Source organism: Primulina huaijiensis, chromosome 13, assembly GCF_012295235.1.
Source record: "Primulina huaijiensis isolate GDHJ02 chromosome 13, ASM1229523v2, whole genome shotgun sequence".
Classification (NCBI taxonomy): Eukaryota; Viridiplantae; Streptophyta; class Magnoliopsida; order Lamiales; family Gesneriaceae; genus Primulina; species Primulina huaijiensis.
In genome coordinates this window covers 15,487,769-15,501,610 of record NC_133318.1, presented here as the reverse complement: position 1 = coordinate 15,501,610, position 13,842 = coordinate 15,487,769, and the positions used below count along the sequence as shown (strand labels likewise).

At 37.9% G+C, this 13,842-nt stretch overlaps 3 protein-coding genes across 3 annotated transcripts; all 3 read left to right on the top strand.

Moving 5' to 3' along the window:
* The first annotated feature begins 223 nt into the window (after positions 1–223).
* LOC140991531 (UDP-glucuronate 4-epimerase 1-like) lies at positions 224–1,953 on the top strand. Its single transcript, XM_073461524.1, has one exon. The coding sequence runs from the start codon at positions 403–405 to the stop codon at positions 1,699–1,701; it is 1,299 nt and encodes a 432-aa protein (XP_073317625.1). The 5' UTR covers positions 224–402; the 3' UTR covers positions 1,702–1,953.
* A 3,093-nt stretch (positions 1,954–5,046) lies between these two features.
* On the top strand, positions 5,047–6,267 carry LOC140991258 (uncharacterized). The gene has a single exon (XM_073461192.1). The coding sequence runs from the start codon at positions 5,047–5,049 to the stop codon at positions 6,265–6,267; it is 1,221 nt and encodes a 406-aa protein (XP_073317293.1).
* A 3,804-nt stretch (positions 6,268–10,071) lies between these two features.
* On the top strand, positions 10,072–13,370 carry LOC140990878 (uncharacterized). The gene is made up of 5 exons (XM_073460714.1): positions 10,072–10,386; positions 11,351–11,530; positions 11,832–11,958; positions 12,589–12,702; positions 13,173–13,370. Exons 1-5 carry the CDS (start codon positions 10,147–10,149, stop codon positions 13,286–13,288), a joined length of 777 nt encoding a protein of 258 aa, XP_073316815.1. The 5' UTR covers positions 10,072–10,146; the 3' UTR covers positions 13,289–13,370.
* The last annotated feature ends 472 nt before the right edge of the window (positions 13,371–13,842 follow it).

The window sequence follows — 13,842 nt, the reverse complement described above, 5'->3', positions numbered from 1 at the left end:
ATTAGAATTTTTTTGAAAAAGTGATGTATCCAATCCAATCCAATCCAATGGTTATTTTCTTCGAAAAGTCAAAAATACTATCAGTATCCAGTCAATTTATTTTTTTGGGAAATTATTTGCTGTCTCATTGGTAGTCCTTTTACGCGTTAACGCGTCTTCTCCNCTTTTTTTTTTTTTTTTTTTTTTTTTTGTGGTCTCCCACTATATATTCATCCCCCCTCCCTCCTTTTTTTGGCAGGTGCATTTTCCTTTTTAATTTTGCATCTGTTCGTCTTCTTTGATTCCATATCTTCTTCACTTTCGGCGATTTAAATTTGTTTCTGGATTTGTTGTTATCTGGGATTTTTCTGAATCGGGAGAAGGAGTTGGAAGGATTTTGTTTTTTTGATATATATATAAAAAATGAGGTCCCTAGCCGAGGAAGAATTGCTCCTGCCTTCTACGCCGGGGAAATTCAAGGATAAATCTCGGACAATGCACCGACAGTTCCACCGGTGTTTTACGTCGACGAGTACGATGTTTCTATGGGCTCTGTTCTTGGTGGCGTTGACGGCGGCTTATTTGAGTTTCCAATCATTCGTCGATTCCGGTAGCAGGTTCTTCTCCACCGCGTGGGGCGGTGCTCACTGGGAACATCAGGTCAGGTCCTCCGCCAAGATTCAACGGCAGAACGGGTTCTCCGTGCTCGTCACCGGCGCCGCCGGATTCGTCGGGTCCCACGTGTCGATTGCCCTGAAGAAACGTGGAGATGGCGTCGTCGGGTTGGACAATTTCAACAACTATTACGACCCTTCATTGAAAATGGCCCGAAGAAGCCTCCTCGATTCCCACAAAATCTTCATCGTGGAAGGCGATGTCAACGACGCCCGCTTGTTCGCCAAGCTCTTCGAGATCGTACGCTTCACCCACGTGATGCACTTGGCTGCGCAGGCTGGTGTACGATACGCCATGGAGAATCCCCTATCTTACGTACACAGCAACATTGCCGGGCTCGTCACCCTTCTCGAAGCCTGCAAAAACTCCGACCCGCAACCCGCGATCGTATGGGCCAGCTCCAGCTCCGTCTACGGGTTGAACGAAAAGGTGCCATTCTCCGAATCTGATCGCACCGACAGACCCGCCTCACTTTACGCAGCCACAAAGAAAGCCGGGGAAGAAATAACACATACGTACAACCACATATACGGGCTATCCATAACCGGGTTGCGTTTCTTCACGGTTTACGGGCCGTGGGGACGACCCGACATGGCGTATTTCTCTTTCACCCGGAATATCTTACAGGGTAAGCCCATCACAGTTTACCGCGGTAAAGACCGGGTTGACTTGGCCCGAGACTTCACTTACATAGATGATATCGTGAAGGGTTGCGTGGCTTCACTGGATACAGCTAAGAAAAGCACCGGGTCAGGCGGGAAGAAACGGGGCCCGGCCCAATATCGGATCTTCAATTTGGGTAATACTTCACCCGTGACAGTGCCCTTGATGGTTGAAATACTGGAGAAGCATTTGAAAGTGAAAGCCAAGAAGCACATGGTGGATATGCCAGGAAACGGCGACGTTCCGTTCACTCATGCGAATATCAGTTCGGCCCAGAAGGAATTAGGGTACAAACCCGTGACCGATTTGCAAACCGGGTTGAAAAAGTTTGTCAAGTGGTACCAATCATATTATGGCCATAATCATCGCAAATCTCTCAAGTGATTTTTTTATAAATATTTTTCACACCTTTTTTTTTGTGGGTTTCACCTTTTTTTATTATCATTATTATTATTTTGTTGTTAAATTTAGATAAAGAATGGAAAAAGAGAAAAATAAATAAAGAACGTTCTTTTTCTGGAGGATACGAGGAGTGGTGAAGAAGATAGGCTCCTCTGTTTAGAATTTTGTTGTAAAATTGTTCTTCTTTTGTAAAGGGAAATACTTTGCTCTTTATAACCAATGTTTGTAGATGAATCGTGAGTTATTACACGAATCTTGGCAATAATATTTAGTTCGTTTTTCGTTTATTATTAGTAAAATAATCTTAGGCAAATATTTTTTGAAAAAAATGACCAAAAGAACTCGAGTAAATTTGGAGAAAATCATTTTTAAAAAATAAAATTTGATCAAGTTATTTCTCAAATATCCCTGAAAAAAAGGCATTTGTAGATGTATAAACATTCAATTCAACTAGTCTAATCGATTTAAGTTAAAAACTTGTGTGAGACGGTCTCACGAATCGTATTTTGTAGGACGGATCTCTTATTTGATTCATCCATAAAAAAAATATTATTTTTTATGTTAAAAATATTATTTTTTATTGTAAATATCGATAGGGTTTACTCGAATAAAAATTCGTTAACAAAAGACCTACTCTCGATTTAATTATCTAGTTCATGTGCATAATTACTTCAATAAATATATCTGAAATTTGAAACTAGCAATTCATTAACTGAGGAATTATGAAGAGGTCAATTCGAAGAGACAAATGACAGCTAACAGTATGTTAATGTAATTGGGCCCCACATGGGCCCATGTTTGGGGGTATAGAGCGGCTGTTTCCTGCCGACGTTTTGGTCATTAAATATACGTGGACTTCATGCTTTGTTCCGTTTTGGGTTTGGGCCCACTTTGATCGAGACATCCAAGTCATTATTAAAATAATGACTATAATACATGAACAACAGATGACAAAAGGAATATGATTTCTTCGAAGTAAAACAATAGAACATTGAAAAGAAAAAAAAAAACTGAAAAAACTTGTTTTACATTCAAAGGAATACATGAAAAATATGTGGATTATTATAAGATGTTTTACGTGTTTGATTAGGTTCACAACTAACGAAATCATTCTTGATCTAAAATTTATCAGTCAAATAACTTCATAATAAAAAGAGAAAATAACTCAAGTTTATGCAGTGAATATTTTGGTTTAACTTACATACATAGCATAAAACAGTTAAAAACTATGATAGAAGTGATTATCGGAAAGCTGATAAATGAACACGTGAATTTGTTTCTGGAAGTTTGCTGATAAAATCTCTCTGTGTTTCTTCTTCCTTCGTTTATGAAGGTTCTACTAGAAACGTTTGATTATACAATCATGTTGTACAAACTCGATCCAAGTGAAGTCACATTGTAATTTAGAACTCCTAGTACTTTAAATCAGGACGTCAAGAACCGAATCACAACCTATCTGCCAGATGACAAACTTGGAGGTAAACTCACATTTCTACAACCACTCTTCTTCATCTACTGAGTCGAACTATTTTGAAGGTTGAGTTAGGGTACAATAACCAGTTGCTACATGGTGAGCTCATTGATTCTCGATAATCTAACAAAGACGTTGAAGTCGTACTACGATACTCGAAGGTGCTCCTTGGTTGAACATATATGATGGTGAAGTGTGAACATGAAGATGGATGCATGTCTGTTACCCATGGTGATTTGGGAACGTTGGTACATTTCGGTAACGCTGACATATCCTTTTGCGTGTTTTCGATCATCTCTATCTTTCTTCTTCGGGAATTTTCCATTTCTATAACATCTTCCAATTATTGTATTTAATTTTCTCGTTTACAACAATATTCCTCCTACCTTCATGTAGGTTCTCCTCCTACCTTCGTGTAGGTTCTGAATTCCCCAATCATATTTCGGGGAGATCTGATCTGGGTGGAAACGACACACAAAAATACACAGAATGGATTCAGAGGAAGTGAAGCTATTGGTTAAAGATTTTCAGCGCTCAACAAGGATTGAAAACGAAGAAACTTTAACCCTAGCCGATTCAGATCTAAAGCATGGCGAGAAACAAATTAAAAATTTCTTGGTGGTCAAGGTTTTCTCTACAAAACCTATTAACAAGGAGGTTTTCAAAACACAGATGCCGCGAATCTTACAGGCTGCTCGACAGGTTGAGGTTGGTTCCATGGGTGATAATCTCTTTTTGCTTGACTTTAAATCTACACAAGATAGAAATAGGGCACTAAAGGGAGGACCTTGGAAATATCTTCCGAGACTTGGTCATTTTTCGTGAACCTAGTGGCATGCAAAACCCTAGAAATATAAAATTTGATGAGATAGCCTTTTGGGTCCAATTCTATAATCTCCCGCTTGGTCTAATGAATAAAGAGACACTCGAGAAAGTGGGGAATCAGATCGGAACAGTGGAAGAGACAGATGCACGAGAAAATGGTCTATCAATGAGCAGTTTTGCGCGAATTCGAGTACGGATAGACGTTACAAAACCTTTAAAAAGGTTTATCCGTGTTTCAGTCCCTGGGGAGGACGAGCACATTATTGTCCCTCTGGTATATGAACGTTTGCCGGATTTTTGTTACAACTGTGGGTGTTTAGGACACTCATGTCGTGAATGTGAAATACCTCTGGCAGACGATGGAAAAAATATGTTTGGAAGTTGGATGAGAGCTAGTAATTCAAGTAGTGGGGAGAAAAATAAACATACACATCCTAACAAATCTTACAGAAGCCGTGACAGCTCTCCATCGAGTAGTTCAGCAAGGAACACTACTGCTACTGTGGAAACATCTCCAATAACAGTTTACAAGGGGAACGATGGACATATATCTAACACTACTTGTGAGATATCGGCACCGAATGTAGTGCACAATGAAATGTCTGAGAACTCTGAGAACTCACTTGGTGATACTAAAATAAGGCAACTAGGGGAGAAGGGAGAACGTAAATGGAAGCGGAGAGCTCGGGGGAAGGGGAATCAAATCCTGAATAATATAATCCTCCCTAGACCGGAACTGGGCAATCATAAATCATTGAAGAATACTGAGTGTAATAGCCCCTTAAAGAAACGAAAGCATGGAGACTTCAATGATTGTACTATGGTGGAACAAACGGCGGCGGCTGCCAAGCAGCCCCGCCGAGATCAATGAGTTGTATTACTTGGAATGCTCGAGGGCTTGGGAACCAACGAGCATTCCGTGAACTCAGACGACTTGTCGCAGAAAAGAACCCAACCCTCTTTTTCTTGTGTGAAACGAATTGAGGGATTTAAACTGTAGATGGTGGAAGGATGTACTGGGATACTCGGGAATGTTTGTTGTTAATTGTGTGGGTCGAAGTGGGGGTTTGATACTTCTTTGGAAGGAACCATTTGCAGTCAAGGTGCATTCATACACAATGGGACACATTGATTGTGGGGTACAACATGAGGAAAACCGATGGAGATTTACTGGCTTCTACGGTCATCCAGAAACGCAACACAGACATGTATCTTGGGCTCTCTTACGACGCCTAAGCAGACTGTCGGAACTGCAAGGGCTGCCATGGCTAGTGGGAGGTGACTTCAATGAAATATGCTATGACAGTGAGAAATATGGGGGCAACATACGACCACCTAATCAGACCAGAGCATTTCGGGACACACTTGATGATTGTCTCTTACAAGATCTTCATGGGGGAGGTGAAATTTTTACATGGGTTAACCGTCGATCTTTGAGTAATATTATATTTGAGAGGCTCGACAGGTACACTGCAACTCTTGAGTGGAGACTTCTGTATCCAGTGGCACAAGCTCAATCGTTGGAGTTTTTTCACTCGGACCATAGACCAATCTTGCTTGTTCTGGGTAAGATGCAGGCACTACCGGTGAAGCGGGGCCATGTGCTTCGATTTGAACCTCATTGGGTGACAGAGCCGGACTGTAAAGAAATGGTTGAAAAAGGATGGACAAAATCTGAATCCTCCATATCTTTAAAAGATCGTATTATGAGGTGTAAAACAACCCTTCACCAATGGGCAGAAAACAGATTTAAAAGCCTTCCTCGACAGCTGAAAATCAAAAGGAAGAAACTAGAAAATTTGAAAACACAAGCACTATGGGAGCAAAATGTGAATCAAATAGGCTGCCTCGAGAAAGAGGTAGAGAACCTTGCAACTAAAGAAGAGATTTATTGGAAACAGCGGAGCCGAGCTAATTGGTTGGCACATGGTGATAGGAACTCAAAATACTTCCATTCATGTGCTTCAATTCGAAGGGATAGGAACTTCATCCATGGACTAGTCTCTTCACATGGAGATTGGTGTACCACGAAAAGCCAAATGATTGAGATTATTCAAAGCTATTTCACCAAATTATTCGAGTCCAATAATTCGACAGAGGAAGACAGAAGATTAATTACAGATTGTGTTGAGCCAAAAATTGATGAACACATGAACTCAATATTGTGTGCCCCTTTCTCAGCCACAGAAATTAAAAGAGCTTTGTTTGACATGCACCCTGATAAAGCTCCAGGAAGTGACAATTCTAAATGATGGGAAACCCCTTGATGACTGGAACGAGACTATAGTTACTCTGATCCCGAAAATTAAATCGCCCATGTGTATGAAGGACTTTCGCCCTATAAGTCTCTGTAATGTCTACTACAAGATTGTTGCTCGTGCTCTAACGAACAGGCTATGTCCGATTTTAAAGCAAACTATCAATGAGTTTCAGAGTGCATTCATCCAAGATCGCCTCATATCGGACAATATTATTTTGGGTTTTGAGACTCTTCACTGGATTCGAAGTAGAAAAGGTGGAAAAAAAGGCTATGCATCTTTAAAACTTGACATGAGCAAGGCCTATGACCGTGTGGAATGGTGTTTTCTGGAGGGTATTATGCTTCAACTGGGGTTCTCACCTATCTGGGTGGAGAAAGTGATGTTATGTGTCCGGTCGGTTAAATACTCTTTCTGTGTGAATGGTGAGGTTGCTGGTAGTATCACGCCACAAAGAGGCCTACGACAGGGTGATCCACTTTCCCCTTATTTATTTGTCTTATGTGCTCATGGGTTATCTTCGGCGATCCTCTCCTATGAAGCTCGAAATCTTATCAAAGGGGTTCGAATTGCATCTACTTGCCCGTCGATTACTCACCTCTTCTTTGCAGATGACAGTCTCATGTTTTTCCAAGCAACTCAGGAAAGCTGTGTAGGGGTTCGGAATTGCTTGATCTCATATGAGAAAGCTTCAGGGCAACTTATCAATTTTGAAAAATCTTCGCTCTCTTTTAGCCCGAACACCAATTCAAGTGTCATGGATTCTATTAAAACCATGCTGGCCATCCCCGTGGTGCAGGGTCATGAGGTGTATATGGGCTTGCCAGTATTTTCGGCTAGAAATAAGACTCTTCAGTTTCGATACCTAGTGGAAAGAGTCATCAAGCGTATGAAAGGATGGGGGAAAAAGACGTTCTCAGTAGGAGGAAAAGAGACATTGATAAAATCTGTGATCCAGTCAATCCCGACCTATGCAATGTCATGCTTTCGTATCTCAAAATCCATATGCAAAGAAATCGAAAAAGAGTGCTCAAATTTCTGGTGGGGTGGAGATGCAGAAAAGAGGGGGATGCACTGGAAATCTTGGAAAGTACTATGTCAGCCAAAGTGTTTGGGAGGGATGAGATTTCGTCACCTTGAGACTTTTAACAAGGCTCTTCTAGCAAAATAAATATGGAGAATTATTCTTAATCCTAATTCACTGGTTGCAAGAGTACTCAAAGCCAGATACTTTAGACATCAAGACATCATGAAGGCCGCTCTTGGTAGCAACCCATCGTACATATGGAGATCAATTTTATGGAGTCGCTCTGCTGGAGAAAGGCTATACTGGAAAATAGAAAATGGACATAAAGTTGCAACTTTTGCAGACCGATGGATCCCGGGGATAGGAGTATATCAAAACAACTCACCTATTCCCCAGAATTTCTCCACGGTGAACACTCTTATTAGGAATGGAGAATGGAATGAACAGCTGGTATACGAGCTCTTCTCCTCTCATGTTGCATCGGAAATCTTATCCATCAATCTAACTGCATCGACACAAGAGGATTCTAGATATTGGGTTTTCGATCAAAAGGGAAAATATTCGGTGAGAGGCGGGTACAAATCGGCAATTGGATTTTATGATCCACCTGCGAATAGCTCTGAAGTGCACTTAAAAAGTTGGTGGCAATTCTTGTGGTCTCTTTCGATACCCCCTAAGGTCCGTATCTTCTGGTGGCGGGTCTTGCATAATATAATTCCTACATCAGCGATCAAAAGTTGCTGGAAAGATACTAGGTACTGGCGAGTTCTAAAGATGGTACGAATGATGGAGGTGTTCGATATTACATTATGGATGAAGAGCAAACTCAACAGAAAGGATTTTGAATTCTTTGCTACGAGAACTTATAGATGGAGAGACTTAGAACAGTACATAACAATGATTCAAAGAAGAAGGGGATTAATGTTGAATGGTGCGAGACAATGCTTTGCGGCTACCAAGATGCGAGAACATCAATGCTAACTTCAGCAAGTAGAAGAGAACATATATCATCACCGAGTCGATGGATAGCACCACCAATCAACCAATTGCGTTTGGACGTTGATGCAGCTTATAATGTCAATTCTAATCGATACGCGATCGGGGGTGTTGTGCGAAATCATGAGGGCCAACCATTGCTAGCTTTTGGGAAGCAAATTACTAAACCACCATCTATAGTAGCTGCTGAACTTATTGCAATTGAAGAAGGGTTTCAAATAACTCAGACTCAACATTTAAGGATAAACCAGATTACATTGGATTCTCTGATGGCAGTGCAAGCAGTCACTAGTCCAGCAGAGGACTTTGGATACACTGGGGCCTTTGCAACAAAGATTAGGAATTTATTGGCAACTCATGCCTATCTAAAATTAGAACATGTCTTGCGCACCGCAAATGGTGTTGCGCACTCGTTAGCCTCTTTTTCTATTTCTTCTCCCTCACCTTTCGTGTGGATTTGTGGAGAGTTTCCTGTTTGGTTAGTAAAGCTTGTAATCGATAATCTTACTCCATTTTGAATAAAATTACAAGTTTTTCTGTAAAAAAAAGAAATATTTAATTTTCTCTAGACTTTTTACCGTTGTCTGTGAAAAGTTGATGTCATTTGCTCTTTACCATAGCCACAATAAATAATTTCATCTTTTGCGTTCAACATTATTTTCTGAAATAAGAATCGATTTTTATATAACTCATAATCAGAGACGAATTTAGGGGCAAACCACAAGGCTACCAAAAATAATTTTTTTTTAAAATTATATGATTTATGAAATTTTTTTTATTTTGTAACATAGAATTTTAAAAGATACTGATTCAAATAAGATATTTCTTACATTAAAAATACTATAAATGGATTTTAATTTATATATATATATATTAAAATATATTAAAATAAAGATATTTTATATATAACTTCATCATCAAAATTTTGAAATAAAATATTATATCAGAATTCTGAAAGTATAATTTTATTATATAATTATATAATTTTTTGAGAAAAAAAACTGCCAACCTTCTTACATAAACGAACGTGGTGGTATGTTTAGGGTCGTGCTTATTAAGACACAGGAGATTCATCTGACTTGGGCCTAATATACATCTATTACTTCTGTTACTATATATTAAGAATCTTTATGAGACAAAAAAATTGGTCTGTATTTTGATTTCTCAATTTTGCTTTTATTTTATATCACAATTATATTTTTGTTTTTATTTTTTTTTTTAAATTTCAAAAAACATTTTTTTGTATTTTTTTTAAATTACAACTATTCAAATAACACTTTAGTCCCTCGATAATTTGTCAAATTCCATTTTAGTCCCTCGATAATTATAAAAAAAAACCGTACACACGCACAGTGTGTGCCAAGTAGCTAGTTTATAATAAGGAGCAAGAGATTCATCTTACTCGTGTCAAAAAAAAAAAACCTATTATCGAATAGTATAGTAAATTCTCCCAATATTAATTTATTATTCATGGACCTTTTTTCCCAGTATATCACAAGATCAAAAACAAAGACCAAAAACTAAGCTATTATTTTCTTCTTCATTACACATAGTTCATATAATCGAGAACATCAAAACCTCATTCTTATTTCTCCAATAAGTGAATATCATCTCATTAATAGATACAAAGATTGACACGATCAGTATTCTGCATAACAAAACTATACATATATATCCAATAGATGAGTGTCATCTAATTTGTAGATACAGAAGTTGACACGGTTNTATATATAATTCGTATAATAAATTTTTTTAACATTGGTAATAAAACAGAAGTCGAGATTTTCTGAACTCGTGTGAAGAAAGTTGAAAGGTAAAAACCTGAAAACCTTGAAATTAAGGAAGACGAAATGGCTGTGATTGAAGAAGAGCCAGCCGTTGAAAGCAGTTCCAAATCTCAATCAAAATCACCGGCGGCAGCGGGATACGAGTCCGATGGGTACGAGACTGCCCGTGAAACGGAGCTGTACGACGCCGTTCCAGAATCAGAGAATTGTCCTGATGATAAGAATACTGGTAGTTTAACGATCCATCCCGAGGACGAAGAACAATATGAAATGTCGGACTGCGTCGAGAGTGAAGTCAATGAGGTAAAGCTATTGACCATGTTCTTGCTTTTTGAAATGTAATTTCGATGTTTGGATCATGGAAACTTATGCAATTGATGTTTTTGAAACTGAACTGCTTAAAATTTTTGTGTTTACTGTATTTGGAAGCCTGACTGTTCCTATAACTTTGTATTTTACATCGATCTTATGCACTTAACAATGTGACACATAAAAACTAATGCCAAGAACTGAAATTTAGGAACGAAACTAATCCACAAGCTGGAAAAATGCAATCCGTGTTATATACTAGAGCTGTATGCAAACTTCAGCGAAACCTTAGTTATGGTGTATTCTAATTCAGATGCAAACGGTACACAGTTGGACTTCTAGTGGTTGAACAAAAAAAGGAACTATAATAAGCATAAAGTCGCCTACGCTCTGGCAAAATGTCAAGGATGGTGTATTCAAGACAGGTGCAATCTTTTTATAACCGACTTTCCCATTTAAGGCAGTGTGATTGTGGTAACTTCCATGTTTCATGGCCATGATTATGATCTTTTTTGGATGTCATTCCAGGAACATGTTCGCTAATATTCTCCTGAAACATAGGACAACTCAATTATGGGATATTTAGAACTTCATGCTTTCAATTATGAAAATTATTTTGACAGAAATGAATTTGTGATTAGAAGCTATGTTTCAATAATCTGTTGTACATGGTAGGATACTGTTGAATGACACCAGTTAGTAATTAGTAAGTATAAAATACATTCAGTGATCAGAGCTTGTCTGGCTCGATCACTTTTTATTAGTTTCTTATCTATGTTATGTTAATCACCAGCTGGGAATTTAGATAAGACAAACTTACGGGCACATATTACTTAGTTTTAGTTTTTCTTTTCCCTTAGAAATTTATTATTCTTTTGTATAAATCCAAAGATATGCTAACAACTCACCATACCTATTGTCTGTTTACACTTTTTTTGGTTGTTTTTTTGAGAAACAGAAAGCCTTGGAAAAATCAAATGACGCCAAACTGGAGGGTAATTTTTTATTTAAAGCTGGAGAATATGAAGAGGCACTAGGAAAATATGAATTTGCAATACAAATTGTCCAAGATGTGCTTTCATCTACTGAAATACGATCAATATGCCATGCAAATAGAGCTGCTTGTTTCTCCAAATTGGTATGCTCCTCATGACCGTGGTTAAGAATAGTTTTCTATTGTCTAGCAAGAATGATGCATAAATACGTGCAAGCTCTACTTTGGGCATAAATTTTTCCTTTCAAATCAGATTCATTCAGCATGTTTACTTAGATGCGTTTAGACGAACACTTTAGATGTTGGAAAATGCTTTTCCAATGCACAATGAGGTGTGCAAAGGGGCACACCTTTATATTTCTTGGACTGGTATAATAGGGGTAGGGCAGTCACTTTCGATTGTAATATTAGTTTTGTGGCTATTGCTTTCTTCCTTCATGATCAGGGAAAGCACGAGGAGACAATTAAAGAGTGTACAAAGGCATTAGAGCTGAATCCTACCTACATGAAAGCTGTGCTAAGAAGAGGGGAGGCACATGAGAAGCTTGAAAATTATGAAGAGTCAATTGCTGGTAAACATAACACAAAAATGCAAATCCAATACTGTTATTGTGGAGGATAAGTGTTAATTGTTATTTGTACCTTCTTTATATCACATGATTTTGCAATGCAATGTCTACATCATGACATGTTTTGCACTGGACTTTTTCTAATTATGTTTATTAGTTGTTGGATGAAGAGCCTGATGTTTGTTGTTCTACGATTTAAAAGTCTACCCCGACTTCTACAGAAAGTAGGGATAAGGAAAAATGCTCCTATCCAAAATGAATGAAATATTGCTGTGTTTCCTCTTAGGATTAGAAGACAATATTTGGTTGCATAGATGATCATGACCTCCCCATATACCTTAGGATAATGTACATTTTTCCTGGCGACTTTTACTAAAATCTCGATCAACCTCAAAGAATCGGCATGTTGTCAAACATCACTCATTTCATATTTTAGTTTTTTACAAGATTGCCAGCATGTGTCCTTGTTTTGATAGTTTAGATGATGATGATATTTTGTTTGCCTAATGTCTCTTGGGCGTAAACAACTTCTTAGTATCTCATATGGCAGTCATTATTGTGAAAAGTTCAAAACAGATAAAACTTGCAGTTATTTGAATCTTGTCTGAACTCTTTCTCATTGATCGCTGCTAGACATGACAAAAGTCTTGGAATTGGATCCATCGAATGATCAGGCTAGGCGAACCATTATCCGTTTGAAGCCATTAGCTGACGAAAAACGTGAAAAAATGAAGGAAGAGATGATTGGTAAAGCTTAAATGACTATGACTAATCTTTGCGAGTAGTTTTTCCTTTTATTTTCCCGTCTTTTTTTTGCTGAGTTGTTACATAAAGGCTTGCTGCGTGGTTGATGTCTTGTTGAAGCACATCACTCACGCAAGTGTACACGATCTATTTAAAATTCAATTGGCGTTAGATCACTGGATACTAGGATCTCCACTATTAAATCAAAAGATCCCAAAAGGTCCAATAACTCGGATCGCTCCTTTGGTTCATCACTTGGATATAGTTGTATGTTGTTTGTACTTTCCTGATATCCTCCCCGATTTTATGTTCCCCTTTTGCGACAATGGTGTCAGTTCCATTTGTAGGCTGGTTCAGTTAGTCCTTATATAATTTTAACTTGTTTGATAGAAAGTCTGCAAGGTATGGTTCTACAATTTGATTAAGTATATTGTCTTCATGAAATCTTGATTATCTGTTGGTTTCGAGTGCAGGGAAGCTAAAAGAAATGGGAAATTCTATTTTGGGCCGTTTCGGCATGAGCGTCGACAATTTTAAAGCTGTGAAAGATCCGAACACCGGTTCCTATTCTATTTCATTTCAGCAATAGTGTTACTTTTTTCACATTTAACGTTATAGACTATGAACATGGGGAGATTGTTTTGGAGATGTATGGTATATCATTTTGAATATATTCTTATTACGTAGTGCTGCGAGTCCTGTCTATTTGAAAGGGTTATTATTTTAGTTGATCTTGGTTTGTATATGAAACCATTGAAGTATTGGTGGTGGTGAATAAAAAAAAGAGTGTAGACGATTTTGTAAATTAAAGTATGAATATGAAATAAGATAAAAAGTTTAGTTAAAGCTCTGAGGTATGATTTTTTTTTTTTAATCGAAATAGAAAATTTAAAGTGATTAACTTGGCGGCACGAAGGTTCAGCTTAATCCAATATCGACTAGGTTAATTTGTTGCTTTTTGCAAGGAATCTTAGTAAAATAAATATATTAATAAAAATAATTCATTCAGAAATTAAATATTCCAACACCTCCAACACCTTTTTTTAATTTTATTTTTTTTGAGAAGACCAAATCTTTCATGAACGATGCAGCCTGTCACAGTTTACACAAGCTTGCCAAACATAAATGAACGTAATATGTAAA

Bases quoted from the DNA above. Each gene is read 5' to 3' on its own strand.
- LOC140991531 (XM_073461524.1), top strand. From the start codon at position 403: ATGAGGTCCCTAGCCGAGGAAGAATTGCTCCTGCCTTCTACGCCGGGG.
- LOC140991258 (XM_073461192.1), top strand. From the start codon at position 5,047: ATGTTTGTTGTTAATTGTGTGGGTCGAAGTGGGGGTTTGATACTTCTT.
- LOC140990878 (XM_073460714.1), top strand. From the start codon at position 10,147: ATGGCTGTGATTGAAGAAGAGCCAGCCGTTGAAAGCAGTTCCAAATCT. The intron at 10,387-11,350 runs GTAAAGCTATTG...TTTGAGAAACAG, and splicing joins TCGAGAGTGAAGTCAATGAG to AAAGCCTTGGAAAAATCAAA. The intron at 12,703-13,172 runs GTAAAGCTTAAA...TTTCGAGTGCAG, and splicing joins AATGAAGGAAGAGATGATTG to GGAAGCTAAAAGAAATGGGA.